The sequence below is a fragment of the Hakea prostrata genome, chromosome 11, assembly GCF_041222555.1.
Source record: "Hakea prostrata isolate BN-2017 chromosome 11, UWA_Hpros_2, whole genome shotgun sequence".
NCBI lineage: Eukaryota > Viridiplantae > Streptophyta > Magnoliopsida > Proteales > Proteaceae > Hakea > Hakea prostrata.
The window spans coordinates 21,511,355-21,528,163 of NC_142610.1; the positions used below are offsets into that span (position 1 = coordinate 21,511,355).

The window sequence follows — 16,809 nt, forward strand, 5'->3', positions numbered from 1 at the left end:
CCACAAAATCATGATGAGACAAGAAATTTCAGAGCTACAATAAACCTTAGAACTCATAAGGCAAAAGAAATTACAAAGCTACAATGAACCTTAGAGCTCTAATCACCAAATCGATAGAATCGTGTGACATTAATCTAGAACGATAGAAGCGTGTCACATTAATCTAGAACATAAATCACATCAATTATAGTAATGGTCTTGAGATGAGAGTGTTGTACTCATATGTATCCTATCACATTCTTTAAGCAAATTTGGAGAACCACACAAGTTCTTTCATATGTTAAAACCATAAAAGGTAAGACCACTAATATGAGGGATAAAGGCTCAATCTCCCACGGGAAGGTCTTGGGTTCGCACTCATTCGGCGGCATTAATTATATAAAAGCTTCCTTGAGGATGTAATCATGGTGTGCGCAAGTTGGCCCAGATGAATCTCATATCCAAAAAAAAAAAAAAAAAAAAAAGGACCACTAATATGCTTTGCACCATGCCTAGCAGGGGGCAATGAATTGTATGTTTAGTGATGGATTCAGATCCTCTCAATCCGTACAGGCTATCCTTCCATGCCACTTCCCTCACAAAGGACCTACGATAAACTTGCTCGTGATCTACAAACATCAGATGTGAGGGGAAAGAAGAAAGATGAAAAAACTAGCAGTTGGGTGGATAGAATCTATACACCTTAGTGATTCTTTAAATATTATATCTCAATACTTGGCAATTGACGTTTGATGCCTCTTTATCCTAGCACCACCCTTTCGTTGCTTTTACTTCAACCAACTTGGCTATTTAAATGAAATCACATCTAACTTACGAGGCTTTGAAGACCAATTTTTTTGAAGGTTATGATATTATTATTGAAGTGAGGAAGATCAAGGACCATGCTTTTCATATTGTATTGTCCATTTTTTTATTTTTATATATATATTTCTACTTTTCTTTTCTTAGCATCCAAACATAAGCATAAGGATATCTTTTTATGAGGGAAATAGATGCTACTTCAACTAATTCTATTGGTATTGGCCAAAAAAAAAAAAAAACTAATTCTATTGGTCTCTCACCCTGCAACACTCTCTCTCTCTCTCTCACCGCCTTTCTTTCTCCGGTGGCGTTCCTGTCAACTCTGTACACATCGATTAGAAGAAGAGAAGGTGCAAGGAGAAGCAAGAGAAGCAAAACAGAACCCTAATTCTTCGGCTTCATGTGATTCAAATGATAAGAGAAACATTGGGTTTTTCCGGGGAATTTTTCACGGGCTTCATCTTCATCAATCTGTAGTAATTCGGAAAATTTTCCCTCACAATCCTAATAATCGAGATCATATTGTTTACTCGTTCAGCCCCCAGATCATCAAATCAATACGTCCGCCGGTAGGGTGAATCGTCAATGCACCTGTTCGGCATCACCTCCTTTGTTCTCTTTTCGGATTCTCCATTGTTTTTCAGTGAATTACTGCGCCACCAAACACCTGATTGTATTTTCATCGAAGAAAATCTGAGGCAAAGTAGAGCTTGCGGTCCTCTCCAAGTTCCTTTCTTTGATCAGGTAAGCATCAATGCTGATCTTAACAATTTTGTATTCTTGTATTGTATATACTATTCGAATTGGAGTCAGTCTCCTGTTCGTGTTGCTCTTCATTTTGGACAATCACCTTGAATCTTCAAGGATCGATTTCATCTAGAGAAAGAAACCAACTTCGGGTTGGCTGGCAAATCCTTTCATTGGTTTTAAATCGACTAGGATAGGGAGATCCCTTTTTTGTTTTTTTATCAAATAGATTTTTTTTCACGAATTCGATCTCTATTCCTTTAACCGTGCGAAGAACACAACCAATTGACACGGGATTTAAGTAATACTTGTATAGGAAATGATTTGCTTGATTGAATGCAATATTTCCAAATTCATAGGAATTCCATGTTCGATGTAATTCCTCGACGGCAATGTTCTACTTGTTTTTGATTTACCACTGAAGATGACTGCTCATTTCCGGGCCTTTTCTCACAACTCCTCGATAGACTTCAAAATGGTACAAGAAATATCAATTGTGCTGTTTTTTACTCAACATTTTACTTCTTGAATCAAGCACTGTAAGAAGTTACAACATGTACACACTGCAACAAAGGGAGCCTGAATGTATTAGTTTATGTTGATCTTTAAACCCACAAGGGAAGAACTTATCTGCTTCTGTATTAGGTTTTTTTTTTGGCTTCACTTAATTCTCATCTCTAGGTTGGAAGGCTCGCTAAGAAATCTCTTGTTTTAATTTGAATCAGTAATTCTTGTCCTCACATGGACCGACGCATACAGTCTCTGTTGAACCGGCTTTCCTGTGCAGCTGTCACAGTCGCCACTATCACTCTCATTCTTCTCTTTGTTGAAACCCCAGAGACATGCATCACAGACGAGCCAAGTACCCCACAAATCAGGTTCCCAAAGTCCTCCTGTGAAGCAACCCACCGTGAGATTGTCTCCATTGAGAAGAAAAATAAGCGCCTCTGGTCCACCAGGGACTGGCGAAAGAAAGTCAATTTCTTCACTGAGCTCTTCAATGGAATTCGCCATATGGGTTTGCTTACCAACCACTCACGAGTCCTCTGTGTATCAGCTGGGGCTGGCCATGAAGTCATGGCATTGCAAGAGATGGGTGTGCTTGATATCACTGGGGTTGAACTAATCGATTCTCCTCCACTGGTGAGTAGAGCTGATCCCCATAATCTTCCCTTTTTTGATGGGATCTTCGATGTAGCCTTCAGCGCACACTTTGCGGAGGCATTGTTTCCTTCTCGTTTTGTTACCGAGATGGAAAGGACAGTTCGACATGGTGGTGTTTGTGTTCTTGTTGTTGAACAATGCTCTGAAGAGGATCTACAAGAAATTAGGGGCATGTTTCGAAGTTCGATTTTTCTTGGTGCTCGCAATGTCACATTATTTGGATTAAAAATGATTCAGATTATAATGAGAAATAGAATACCTCCTTGATTTCACTACTTTTTCCATCTTACATGAATTTTTCTGCATTATTTGTAGATGCATATAATTGTGGGATTTTATTTTTGACACCCCCTCAAGGTATCATATAATTTATAAGCTTAATTTCTTGCCCTATTGGTATTACATGCAGTTGTTTTATAATGTGATTGCATGTACATACTTGAAAATGTACATACTTCTATAGCCCTATGTTTTGTAGGTTTTGAAGAGTTATGGACTAACAGATGTACAGACAGCAAGGAGTACCGTAGGGTGGTTGACATTACTTCCTGTTGGCTGAGACTTTCAAAAAAGCTCAACTTGAGGTCATATTCCTTATTCTGTTCGACACGATTACAGGCCTTCATTGTATTCACTTTTTAGGGTATATATGCTTATATTATCTGGGAATTGGAGGTTTTGAAGATTTGTAGGCTAATTGACATACAACAAGAAGGGCTTTATGGTGACATTACTTTGAAGTTGACTCTGAGACTTTCAAGAGCTCAACTTAGTTTGAGGTCATAATGCCATAGCTTTTGACATGGACATGATTGCTAGCGTTGATGTTGTATATGCAAGTAGCCAAGTCATTAGGACTCAAAAGGGATGTATTATCTTTCTTCAATCTTCTAGTGAAATTAGTTCAGAAGAATAGTCTGAATGATGCAGAGCTGAGAGTGTACCCAAGCAACAACAAGAAGGCTGCTGCCTAATGATAGAGCTAACAACCAGCCTTAGGTGTTGCTTGTGGATCCCCTCCCTACACCAGCACCAAATTATGGGTACAAATGTACAATTAGTGTTTTTTTAAATATTAATCAGTCTTTATTTAAGTCATGTTGGAGATGTAATCTTAATTAGGATTTGTTCATCTTGGTTTGAGTTCCAGTCCTATTTCAGGCAAGGTTGTCAAGGCGAGAAGGTAAAGCAAGGCAATAGAGGGCAATGAAAACCAAGGCGACACCAAGTCGCCTTGACCCAAAAAAGGTCCAAGACACCTAGGCAACGCTTAGGCGCCTTGACAACCTTGATTTCAGGTCCTAGTTTGAGTCTGAAAGTTATGTTAGGCATCATGGTTGTATATATATATACACTCCTCTCAACTCCCTCCATGGACTTCTTCAGTCGTCCCCAAGTCTGGCGCAGATGGATTCTTGAAGCTCCTTATAATTGCTGGAAGCTTACTGCTGCTACAAGAGTAATAATCATAGGTCTGGAGATTATCTCTGCTGTTCAAGAAATCCTGCAGCAACAGTAAGTTTACAACACCCCCAAGACCGGAAACTTGCACTGTCCATTTAACTTCAAAACTGCTCCTCTTTGGATTGAATACTTCTCTGCCCCTTAGGAATACTCAATCCAATTTGCAGCTCCATCTTACCATTGAATCTGTTAAAAACCCATCTCAGTTTCTTCCCAGAAAACCCAAATTCCACCTAGACCTAACCAGCCTTTAGGAAGCTCCTTTATTTGGACTTCTAGATTGAACTTGACTCCCACTTCAGCAGAACTTAACACAAAGCCCTATCCCAGATTCCTACTACAAGCTCCAGATTCCTCCAAGTTCTATCCAGAAACCTGGAAGTCAAACCCCAATTTGCTATTTCTTTAAACTCAGCAACATCTCTCCATGAAAATCTCAAGAAACTTCACTGTTAGGTTCCTCTAGACTCACTTGACATAACCCTACCATCAAATACTATGTCTTGCCAAACTGTAACTTCTGTTTTGACTAAACTGTTTACCAGTTCACCTCAGATGTTGCTTACTGGCTTCTTCTTGGATCCCTTCCAATATAAAAATATAAAGTTACATGATTTTGTTTCAGATTGGTTCAGTACTTTGAATTCTTATGTTATGGTGCAGTCTAGTGGTCTAGCTGGGGTTATTTACTTTTATTTTCATTGTTAGTGGTGAGTTACCTTACCTAATATTTTCATAATTAGAAGTAGTCAAAATTTAACTCACATTAGTTTAGAACTTGGTTGTATCTTGTACTCCAAGTAGAGAGTACAAAATTGGGACTTGGACCTTGCAGCTCCATTCTAATATTTATGCAAAGCAAATCAAGGTCCAGGGTTCTTACTCAACTACATTGGTTCTGTTTGCATGGGCCTCTCATGGAGTTACTTAGTGTTTGATCCAATAAGTTGGAAGTGGCTGGTGTTTCAATTCAATTGACTTCTTGTGGTGAGAAGCCAGGAGGCTGACTCAAGTTTGGTTATACAACCTGTTCTGCCATTAGAAGATTTCCTTCAGTCTTCAATCCTTTCTACTGAAAGTTTCAAACTAGTTCTCTGGTTAGTTAATAATTTTACACTGACTTCTTAGTTCGGTCCTCTGCCCAGTCCGACCATCAAACAACCTCCAGCCTCTTTTGTGTTTCACCCCTGGAAAGATGATCACTCAATTCAAATCTCAACCCTTTGGGGCTTGTGGATCTGCTGCCATTGTTCCTCCACCATGCCAATGTACCCTGAGATCATTTCCTGCAGTTCCAGCATTGTGTTTTGGTATTGGCAGGAATTATTTTACATGCTGGCTGAATTTAGAACCTTTGGAATTGTTTCCTGCTTTATTTGACCTTACCCATCAAATATCCTTATTCTGTTCCAATCCTTTAAAAGTAATGTTACACTGTTTCTTCCTGTTCTGATCCTTTCCCTATACCCATTAGACCACCATCAACCTTACCAGAATCTGAATATACCATTCATGTGACTTGTTCAGGGCTGAATGAAGCTTTCAATTTTATCCTACATTACTAAACCATGATACAGGGAAGATGATTTTATAATTCACTCCATCTCTGACAGTAGACTTAAATATTTTCATAAAACATCTGGATGGGTGCATTTCTTCTATTGCCAGGTTAATTCTCAAGCTGTACAAGGGTCAGGAGTAGCAAATTGTAAGTTTACTGTTGAAAGTTTTCCCATTGCTGAAAATAGCTACTGTGTTAATGGCAACAGAAGTTTTTTTTTTTTTTTTTCTTTTGGGAAATTCATGAAATTCTTGTAACATGTTCCAAAATTTGATGAGTAAATCACCCTTTCAAAGATACTGGTGATAGAAACTATTTCCATTATTGAACTTGTTTTATCACTAGAGGTTGCGACATCATCTTGTCTTCTTCATGTCTAAGCTTGCTTCTGCATTTCAATGGTCTTCTTCCATGCTGGCCGAGCCATGATATCTTTGATCCAAGCATTCACGTGTGGGTGAGTCTCGAACAACGCCTTCGATGATGTTCCCTGCAAGATGTGTATTGCTGGCATGTGGTGAAGATCAGCTAAGGTAAATGCATCTCCACCCAAGAATTTAGATTTGGAAAGCCTCTCCTCATACACATCAAGAACCTTATCCAGCTTGCTCTGGTTCTCTTCCACAACAGCTTTGTCTGATTCCATTCCTAAAAAGACTGGCTTCCCCATCTGCTCATAAATTAGCTTGGAAGCGGCAGGATCAAACTGGTGGGCTTCCACCTCCATCCAGGTCGAAACGGTTGCCATCTTCTTTGTATCATGGTAGACCAACTCGGTCCCCCTCCCATGGTACTCAAAGGCAACATATGAGGTTATTGCTCTTGATTCTGCAGAACCATAAAAGAATCAGCTCGATATCAACCTGACAAGTTTTATTCCTCCCTAATCTTGGTAGGGGATCATCTAGTGTTGTGATCTAGTAACAACCATGTCATAAAACACTAGATTGACCAGAGTTATTCTATTGATTTTCAGTCTCCAGCAGCAGAGTTGCGTTGGTTCAATTTTGTTTTCCTGCAGATCAAACTACACTGAGAGCAAGAAATGTCCGAATTGGGTTCATGTGCTTACCAAATAGCTTCAAATCTCCATCTTCAAAGGCGGGAATTTTTCCGAAAGGCTGCAATGAAATACAAATGCTTTAGATTAGAATCATTGGTTTGAATTGATAAAAAAGGGTAAATCTGAATGACAGATGGGTTTTAAGGATACATTAACAGAGAGGAAGGATTCCTTCTTATGGTCACCAGCTTTAATGTCCATATGAACAAACTCGAATTCAACCCCTTTCTCGTGGAGGCAAACCAAAGCTCGCATTACTGGGAAGGAAAATACATGTCCATACACTTTAGGAGCCATGGTCAACAACAGAGAAGCTTTGAATGAGTGTGACAGTTACACTAATGGTGCAGAGGAGAAAAGTAGAACAAAGGAAGATGGTAATGCCTGAAATGCAATTGGAAGTTGGGTTTTTATGAGCACTGGAAAGACAGCTTGCCTTGATGTTCAAGCTAAGGTTCCCCTTCATTCTTTATACTTTATTTTTGGAGTTTCTATATGATGACTTGTTCTGAGGAAGGGACGAAGAAGCAAAGCTTATAAGCTTCCAAACAGGTAGATGAAGCATATGGATTAAAATATTAGAGAAAGCCGAGGATCAAGGTGTGACTCAATGGAGGTGGTTGGTGTCTCTTTGTCTTCTATTTCTGTGGATTTTTTTAACCCTATTCCTGTGGATGATAGTTTAGAATTATGAGTATTTTTGTTGACTATACACCAATTTTGAATGGTCAATCAGGATTAGGTTGATCTTGTAATCCATTTTGTCTTGAGCAAATATATATATAAGATAAGTTATCCTATCCCCCTCTATTTTAAATTATTATTATTCTAGTGAGAGAACTTGCCAAGGAGGAGCAATAAAAATTCACTGAACCAAATTTCTTTCTCCCCTCAAAAGTCTTAGAGAAAATAGACGAACCCTCATTTGCGGGAAAGAGTTTAGGAGAAATGAAGAGTGGTAGAGAACATGCTAAGGAGGAGCAACGAAATTACACTGAACTAAACTTATTTCTCCCCCAAGGCATAGGAGTTTTTCTTCTTAGAGTCGAAAAGAAAATTGAGCTTTTCCTCTTTTGCAAGGAAGAGTCTAGAAAAAGCGAAGAGTCTAGGAAAGCTGATGATAGTATTATTATAGGGGTATTAACATGAATGAAATTTTGAACTTTAGGAACAAGTTAGCTTTTGTGTTTTTTTTTTGGGTACAAAAGAGAAGAACTTTAGGAACAAGTAGAAGGTAGAATTTTCTTCTTCTCTTTTTATTTTTTCGAGGGTTGCCCAAGCCAGCTCACATTCAAGTGTTTAGGATTTTCTACCTTCATCTTTGAGTGTTTCAAAGTCTGGGATAAAATGGAGTCTTTCCCTTATTTCTAGGCAAGAATTTGGGAGAAGAGAATTAGAATTTTTTAAACTTCCTACGATCTTAAACAGTTTTGACTGCCAATAATGGTATTAATATACAAATATCAATATGAATGTGATTCTCAACTTTTAGTTGTGGAACAACTAAGTAGCCGGTAATGGGTTTTTCTTTTCTCATTTTTTTTTCTTTCTTCTGGCGAAATTGATGTTTGTCTAGACCAACTAATGTTTGGAGCTTGATCCTAAGGTTCTTTTTCTCAAGAAGATTTGAACTATTGATATCATACTAGGAGATATTGATTTTCGCTAAGTAAGCCAATTCCTTAATGTTAGTGATGCAACTTTTTTTTTTTAAATCAATTATATAAATGAGGACATCGCATACATTTATCATGTCAACAAGGTAGTATAATGTTGTTTACCAAAAAGATGTACCACAATTGAATTAATCATCTGGTTAGGGGTTTAAGTTATTAGGTAGGGTCCAACTAATAAATGAAAGTACTTCAGGTCCTTTTGGCCCAAAAAATAAAAATGCTATTGGGTTTGTTTTTTTTTTTGGGAAAATGGGAGCTTATATTGATAGAGATAAATAACGAATTACAAAATTTTACATTCTAAAATATGACCGGTCATTTGCATCACTATGGACAATGTCCTTCAAGGGAACAGGAAGGCCTCCAGGGTCAAAGTGTATTTCATCAATAGAGTTTAGTAAACTAGCCAAGAAGTCAGCTAGCTGCATGGTTACTCTCTCGATAGCAATGTGAGAAAATACAATCTGTAAAGCTCCTTTTTTTGTAATTTATCTCTGCCACAAGGTCCCTAGAATACCAAGGACATCTGTGGGCACTTAAGATCATTTGGACCGCTTTAGAGTCGGAGAAGAGGCGAACTCTTCTAATCCCACGATGCCTAGCCATCTCGAGGCCTTTAGAAGAGTTCCCTTCTTCTTGGGTTTGTTCATATAAGATCATTCCCTTCTTCCTCCTGCTTCTTCTTTTCTTTATGTGGGTTTTCTTCCTTTAATCTTCGAGTGTTTTATTCAGAAAGCAACCTCTTTATGACTTAGATAACTATTTTTATGTAAATAGATAATTTTGGGTGAAAAAAAAAACTCACGCAGTTCAAGGCTTCAAGCTCTAGTTACATGATTATCCCCAACAGCCTTTCTCCATTTTGCCCTGTTAATCATATGATTCAAAAACATGTTTACACTTTTCTTTTTTTGATAGGAACCTTTTTATTCTTTCTATGGTCGTGGGTTAGTGGTAATCTTCAAGATATCCAAAAAATATATTAATTATTCCTCACTTTTAGAGTGATTGAGTTACCTAAAAGCTGAAACCAATTAAAGAAGAACAACTACTCGTTTCTTGGTGAACAACTATTGGTTTCTTGGTTAGATAAACAGACATAATTAAGGCAGACAGAGCTGTTGGAAGTGGGTGTAATCCCTTCTCACTACTAATCCCTATGTCATGATAATCAAGCAGTCACTTTATGTATATAAACCTTTCTTTCTCCAAGCAATTTAATTATCACAGAATCAGCTTATGTAGCATTTTTATTTTAATGGGAAGCTTGCTGAAACTAAATGGATTAAGGTTGGTATGCTATTGAATGCAGAGATGGAAGGGTTCAACAATGGAATGCAAATCTTCTTTTATTGGCAACCATGGAAATTTTATTACTAAAAAGTAGGAAAAGTGGATGTATCAACTCATCACAAACTCAGTAAAACAGTGATTCACAACCAGAACACTAACCACAATAAAACCATACACTCAGGCTCTCATCTTCTTCATTTTATAGAACTTAGATTCTACCATTCAAGCTTGCTTCTGCATCTCAAGAGCCTTAACCCAAGCTGGCCTTGCAGTGATATCCTTAATCCAAGCACTAACATGTGGGCGAGCTTCAAACAGTTCCTTGGTTGAGGTTTGCATCAAGTAATTTATTGTGGGCAAGTGATGAAGATCAGCCAAAGTGAACTGATCTCCACCTAAATACTTTGATTTTGATAACCTAACCTCATACACATCAAGAACCTGACCCAGTTTCTTCTGGTTCTCTTCCACAACCGCCGAATCAGATTCCATTTTCATCATCATAGGCTTTACCATTTGTTCCCAAACCAATTTCGAAGCAACTGGGTCGAAATGGTGGGCTTCAACTTCAATCCATACCGAAACACTCGCCATCTTCTTCGTGTCTTGGTAGATCAGCTCTGTTCCTTTCCCATGATGCTCCATTGCGATGTGTTTCGTAATTGCTCGCGATTCTGTCAAATCAAGCAAAAACCCTCTTCAGAATCAAACCTTAAACCCTCTTTAAATCGAGTCAAAGTAAAATTAGTTAGTTACCGAAGAGTTTCAGATCTCCGTCTTCATAGGCTGGAACTTGACCAAATGGCTGCAACAAAATAAAGGGCTTAGAAATTGCAGAATCTGTGAAATGGGTTTTATCTAATTAAAGAGACTTACATTAAGAGAGATGAAAGGTTCTTGCTTGTGTTCTCCAGCTCCTAAGTTGATGGAAACAACCTCGAATTCGACATTTTTCTCGTGAAGGGTAGCGAAAACTCGCATCGTTGCAGTAGAGAAAACGCTTCCATGAATCTTAGGAGCCATAGTTGTCTGCTACAGAGATTTCTGGGAATTATAGAATAAACGAGAAAAGAGCAAACAGATTGCAAGATGATGAAGAAGATGAGATTGTTTTCATGAATGTAATCAGCATGGGCATTTTATAGAGAGAAGACAGAGCACTAGAATTCTGGCATTAGTTAAAATCCGTATATTTCTAGAATGATCCGTTTGGATCAATTTACTAAATTAAGATGAAGGGCCTATCGCATAATTACATGAATACCTCCTCTTAGTTCATTTTAGGAGAAAACAGTTTTTGGTGTTGTTTGGTTCGTGAAGCCAAAAAAAAGGTGGTCAAAACTCAAAATCTTGTTGTTAAAATTGCTTTGTTTCTAGTGATCTTTTGATTATGAGTTTTCTCTATTTACAATGACAAAATTTTCTCTTGATATTTTTCTCTCCTTTGGAACCCTAGTCTTGGTCTTTACGTAGAGGGGTTTTTATTCTTCATTTTCGTTATCTAATAAAATGCTTGCTAATTTTATTTTTATTTTTTTAAAAAACAAGTTTTGTTAAATTCCTATGGAGAGTGTTAATTGCTTTTTGACGTTTGAGGGTCATTGGAATATACTATGGTCATATCTGGTGAGGTTTATATACTGAAAAAGATAATAGAGGGATGTAAACATAATAAGTTACAAATCTAGGACCTATGTATAATTAACGATTATTATGGCCGGTTGGTTATAATCCGTAATTAAGCATAGTTAGGGTACTTTCGTACTTGGCTAGCTTCAAATTCTAATGATCACGAGACTCACGGCACCGACAGCTACAATTCGCGAAAATTTTGAGAAACCAAAAAGAGGTGAATATACAGCTAAGCTGTATTGCGGTCGATGATCAAGCGGCTTTTGAGGCTTCGATTCTCTATTTTATTTAATCGAACGGTCTAAGCTTAATCAGAGGTGGGTCTATTGAGGTGATACTGTGAAGATCTTGAATGCAGAAAATAATGTTTGGATAACTCCATCTGCAGATTATACAATTTGACAAAGATGGGGAGATATTATTTCAACCAAATTTTACTCGGTGATTCCTCACGATTTACCAGTATGGGTTCCAAACTCATTTGGTGTTGTCTCTCTTAAATCAGCATGGGAACATGTTCGACAGCGACGTCCGTCGGTTATATGGTATAAGGTCATGTGAGGTAACAGATGCCAAAAATGTTTTTCCTTCATCAGTTGGATTGCTGCTAAAGAAAGGTTACAAGCTAAGAATAAACTCATGAAGTGGGGAGGTGTGATTGATAGTATCTATGTCTTATGTACTCACGCTAACGAAGATCATAATTATCTTTTTTTTCAATGTGGATTTTTCAATGAGATTTGGTTTTCGATATTGAAGCTCAACGGATTTAGACATATTACCACTTGATCATGGAAGGAGGTGCTTGCATGGGTGGCAAATCACTTCATTGGTCAGACTCTAATGAATCGAATATGATGCTTTAGCTTTGTATGTACGGTATACAGGATTTGGCAGGAAAGAAACTTAAGAATTAATTCTCCTAATCGGCGAAGTCTTACAGCGGTAATTAGTCAAATTGTTATGGACACACGACATCGCTTTTCCTCAACATCAAACAAGGTGCCAAATAATGTGAGAACGAGGAAATTTTTTCAACGTTGGTAAATCCAAGCTCGATTCATTTTTGTACAGAGAAAATGTTCCGTTGGATACGGCCACCAGATGGTTGGATTGTAGTTGATTGCAATGGTTCTCAAATTAGTAGCCATGGAGGCTATGGGACACATGGACATGACAATACTGGCAAACCAATTTTTGCTATAGCCGGTGGTATGCCCAGCCTTAACATCCTTCATTCTAAGCTTAAAGCAATTGCTATTGGCTTACTGAAAGTTCGCAATTTGGGGCACAACAGAGTCCATATACAATCCGATTCTAAGTCAGCTATTAAGATGATATAGAAGATTTATCAAGTTCCATGGTATGTAATAGATCTTGTGCAACAAATTCTTGAGCTGGCTAGGGACTTTGTTGTATGTTCTTTTAAATATATTGTGCGTGAAGTGAACTCTTGTGCGGACTTCCTGGGTGGATTCTCGCAATCCTACCTAAGAATTCCACCTTCACCTCCATTATCTCCCTGAAGCTCTTTCCTGTCTTATTAGGAATGATGCTAATGGAAAAAAAAAATTCTTTCGTCAGTAAACCCTTGATTTTTTTAAAATTTTTTAATATAAAGCTACTTTTCTCAAAAAAAAAATGATTAAATAGAATAATCTTTTTTCTTTTTCTTTTTTAAAGATGGTAAATAAGATAAGATGGAGATGCTTTACCGTATTCTAATAAATAAATTTGGATAACCATCCCAATAAGCACGATTTTGCGATTTACAACTTGTGGTGGGCCCAATCTGATCCACTTTTTGTCTGTGCATATTAAGAATTTGCATCACCTGTATGTGGGACCCATTCAACAAGCTCTTGCATTATTGGAGGAGTATCCACCGTAGATTATCGTTGGATGTGTCAATATGTGTTTCTACCACAGTAATAATAGCCTTGTATATCGTTATGCTAGAGATTTTTACGTTTGGGTCCTCTTTGTAGATTATCTAGTTGGATCTCCTACAATAATATATAGGCCACGTTAACACATTAGCGCCTTAAAGTTTAAATATCTTCAAATTTCAAGCCAAGAAGGACAATGTCAAATCTAGAGGGACCAAATTCATAGAGAAGAAAACACCAATGGATCACCAATCAATCAAAAATAAATATGGGCATTACAGTTTTGTATCCTTTTCATTGCCTTATTAATTTGTATTTATTCATGTAAATAATATGAAAAAACATATTTGCGAATTTTGCCTGATGGGGTCGGGCGAAATTCGCTGAGTTTGACAAGTAGCGAAATAGAAAATACGGCGAGAACGATATTGACCAAATTTCACTAGAAAATCATTGATTTTCAGGAGAACCAGTGAAATGATGGGGAAAATCTTCAAAACTTTGCAAAATCTCGCTGGTTTCTCTCTTTTTCTTTCAAATCCTCATATCAACGCTTTATTACCCTCATCGTCCCAAGCAAATGCCCCATCTTTCACCTCGCCGGCCACGTCCCCATTGCAACTTTCAACCCTTGTTCACCCTGCAACATTGAAGCCCACTCACAAGTCTTAACTCGCTCCGACCTTTGAAGTCTGGACCGTTCCTAGGAATTTTGAGCTAGATCTTCCCTAGTTGCAAGTCATAACTCAAAGGGCCCAGTTGAGTTGCATCTTCCTAGTTGGGGTTGTGACCTTGAACAACTAAACCTCTCTCTGTAGCCTCTCTTAGATTATCCAAAAAAATCCTCTTAAAGGTAGTCTCTGAATGACACATTTTGTTTTCTCATTCTCTTATGATCGGGTGTTTGAATTCTTATTTTGATTTTCTGTAAATAAGAATTTTGGTCCCTTCGATATTTTTCTGCAAACTTTGTAGTGATTAGGGGCCTTGGGGGTTGGGGCACGTGTTAGTGAAACTACCCCTCAAATATTAGCAAAATTCTCAGCAAAATTCGCCGATTCTTTCAGTTCTCCAATGGGCGAAACAGTGAATTTTGCTGAAAATGTCGCACTTTGTAAATAAAAAACTTAGCCTTTGAAAAATCAAATCAATTAATTCAAATCCAAAAAATGAAAAGAAGCAAGAACCTAAAAAAAAATGTCATATCATAAATTAAAACAAAAGTCATTTAGAAAAAAAAAACACCAAATCAATCAACAATAAATATTGAACACTGCTTTTGTATCTTTTCCATGCCTCATTAATTTATATTTATTCATGTAAATCAAAATTTTAATTTTTGAAAAATCTTGCCATATTCAACCTTTGCCATTTTTCCTTGGTAAGGGTTTTTCATCTCTTGTACCTAATCAACTCCTCAAGCTAAAGCACCTGGCCTTACTCTTATTGAAACAATATATATATATATATATAGGGATATATATACTATATGATATATATGATTTTATTACTATTGTATCTCTTGTACTTTTCATTATTTACTAATTTACCTTTATTTGTCTAGATGATTATTGCCCCCTTAGTATTTTAGTTCAGGATGTTGTGGTTATTTGGTACAATTGTCTTTAATAATGCCTAAGTTAGGCTTCTTATCTCTGTATCAATTACCTTTTTCTCAATTATGAGTAAAATTTCATTATTTTAAATTGTTATCTATTATCAGTTTTGTTTTTCTTTAAAATAATATAAAAGCCTCCAAAATCCATAATAGACTTTTTGTTTATGATGGATTAGGTGATAATTTCATTCTCTTCATTTATGCAAAGGTTTTCTTAAAATTTTATAGTTAAGATGAGGGTGGAAACAAAGTCGGATTAGCACATTCCTTTTATAAAAAAAATAAACTTTAGTTAACATTCACATTTAATCTGGTTTTTTAACTGATGCATCGTTTTTTAACAATTTCTTAATTTTATGAAGGGCAAATTAGACATTAAATTTTCAAACTTAACGGCAACTAATCGTTATTTTGAAGGCAAAATTTACCAAACCATTTTTTCATTGTTGATCAATCAACTAGAATTCTTGTATCCCATATTATTTTAAATATTTATTTATTTGTTAGATGATTATTTGAGAATTGATACAAAAAAGTCACATATTTTATTGGTGACCAATTGTCTTTATTAATGTCTAGTTAGGCTCTTTTTGGTATCAATTATCATTCTCAATTATGGAAAATTTCATTATTTTAAATTGTTATCAAGAATTCAGTTTATTGGTTAAAATAATATAAAACCCCAAAATCCATAGTAGACTTTTTGTTTATGATGGATTAGGTGAAAATTTAATTCTGGTGTCATAGATGAAAGAATTGTTAAAAATTTGATAGTTAAGAAGTGAGGGAAAAGAAGTCAATAAACATACTTGTTATAAAAAAACATACTTTATTGTCTTTCTCTTTTCATCCTTACTTTCACAAACATTTTTTAACAATTTCTTATTTGGAAATACCATGAACTTATTTTCATTCCATAATCTATTTTGGACAAAAATTTACCATTATGAATTTTGGGTTCATTCTATGATTTCCAATAAATGAAAATTCAAGAACTCTAGATTTTAAATAAGCATAATAGAGAATGAGAATTGATACAAAAAAGTCACATATTTTATTGGTGACTCAACCCACCTAGGGTCTTAAAGAGGAACCTATATGGACTTTAAAACAAAACTAATCTAAAGAAGCCCATAGACCAGTTTTCAATTTCAGGCCCACGTGAGGTTTTATCGACAGAGTTTCATGAAGCCCATGAAATAATAAAAACACCTCTTTTTCTTTTTCAATTAAGCTGGTTTGGTCTGGCTCTGGTTGGCCTATGGTTTGGACCATTCCTTGGGCTGAACCTCACATGATTTTGGGCTCGGCCCAAAGAAAATAAATGACAGAAAGCACTGTCATCAAGCCCATTAACCATTAAATTAAGCTATCACAGATCCAAAGAAGGATCTTCATCTCAAGTGAGACTTGAATGCTGCACATTTAATACTGTTGCGCTGCTACCAACGGTCAAGATTGAAATCTTGACTGAAATTTTGATCTCGACCGTTCATCTAGCAGGTGGTTAAGTGCCTCATCTCACCCAAAAAAAGAAGAATCTTTATTTTCTTGGGTGTAGTGAACTACTCCCACTCCATCGAGTCCGGATCCTCATCCCGTCAGGGGAGCACAGATTGCTCCCCAACAGCTTCCCAACCACACAAATACGTGGGGCCCACAGGTGAAAAACACTTTTTGAAAGGGAAAAAAAAACTTCAAAATTTGACCTGTGGGCCCCACGTGTTTGTGTGGTTGGGAAGCCGTCGGGGAGCAGTCTGTACTCCCCCGACGGGGTGAGGATCCGGACTCCATCTACTCGGTGGGTTGAACGATATGCTATAAATATTTATCCCATGTAATTGTATAAGTTACTTAAATTACTTAAATAGGGCCTGTTTGGTTACTTGAGTCTGAAGATT

The 16,809-nt window shown here is 36.8% G+C and overlaps 2 protein-coding genes and 1 long non-coding RNA gene across 3 annotated transcripts; 1 reads left to right on the plus strand and 2 right to left on the minus strand.

The window, feature by feature from the left end:
* The first annotated feature begins 726 nt into the window (after window positions 1–726).
* LOC149000840 (uncharacterized) lies at window positions 727–6,452 on the plus strand. Its single transcript, XR_016170663.1, has 3 exons — window positions 727–1,545; window positions 2,274–6,270; window positions 6,368–6,452. It is a non-coding gene; the product is annotated as an uncharacterized LOC149000840 (long non-coding RNA).
* Window positions 6,114–7,112, minus strand: LOC149000841 (glutathione S-transferase-like). The gene is made up of 3 exons (XM_089139325.1): window positions 6,951–7,112; window positions 6,810–6,858; window positions 6,114–6,565 (listed from the first exon to the last, which is right to left on the minus strand). Exons 1-3 carry the CDS (start codon window positions 7,095–7,097, stop codon window positions 6,114–6,116), a joined length of 648 nt encoding a protein of 215 aa, XP_088995451.1. The 5' UTR covers window positions 7,098–7,112.
* A 2,687-nt stretch (window positions 7,113–9,799) lies between these two features.
* On the minus strand, window positions 9,800–10,894 carry LOC149000842 (glutathione S-transferase-like). Its single transcript, XM_089139326.1, has 3 exons — window positions 10,646–10,894; window positions 10,526–10,574; window positions 9,800–10,443 (listed from the first exon to the last, which is right to left on the minus strand). The coding sequence occupies exons 1-3, from the start codon at window positions 10,790–10,792 to the stop codon at window positions 9,992–9,994; spliced, it is 648 nt and encodes a 215-aa protein (XP_088995452.1). The 5' UTR covers window positions 10,793–10,894; the 3' UTR covers window positions 9,800–9,991.
* Window positions 10,895–16,809: the final 5,915 nt, after the last annotated feature.

What these genes read in the sequence shown, in the direction of transcription:
- LOC149000842 (XM_089139326.1), bottom strand. Translation starts at nt 10,792, where the DNA reads ATGGCTCCTAAGATTCATGGAAGCGTTTTCTCTACTGCAACGATGCGA. An exon ending in AACCTTTCATCTCTCTTAAT is followed by an intron (nt 10,575 to 10,645) that starts GTAAGTCTCTTT and finishes ATTTTGTTGCAG; the next exon opens with CCATTTGGTCAAGTTCCAGC. An exon ending in CGGAGATCTGAAACTCTTCG is followed by an intron (nt 10,444 to 10,525) that starts GTAACTAACTAA and finishes TTGATTTGACAG; the next exon opens with AATCGCGAGCAATTACGAAA.
- LOC149000841 (XM_089139325.1), bottom strand. Translation starts at nt 7,097, where the DNA reads ATGGCTCCTAAAGTGTATGGACATGTATTTTCCTTCCCAGTAATGCGA. An exon ending in AATCCTTCCTCTCTGTTAAT is followed by an intron (nt 6,859 to 6,950) that starts GTATCCTTAAAA and finishes ATTTCATTGCAG; the next exon opens with CCTTTCGGAAAAATTCCCGC. An exon ending in TGGAGATTTGAAGCTATTTG is followed by an intron (nt 6,566 to 6,809) that starts GTAAGCACATGA and finishes ATGGTTCTGCAG; the next exon opens with AATCAAGAGCAATAACCTCA.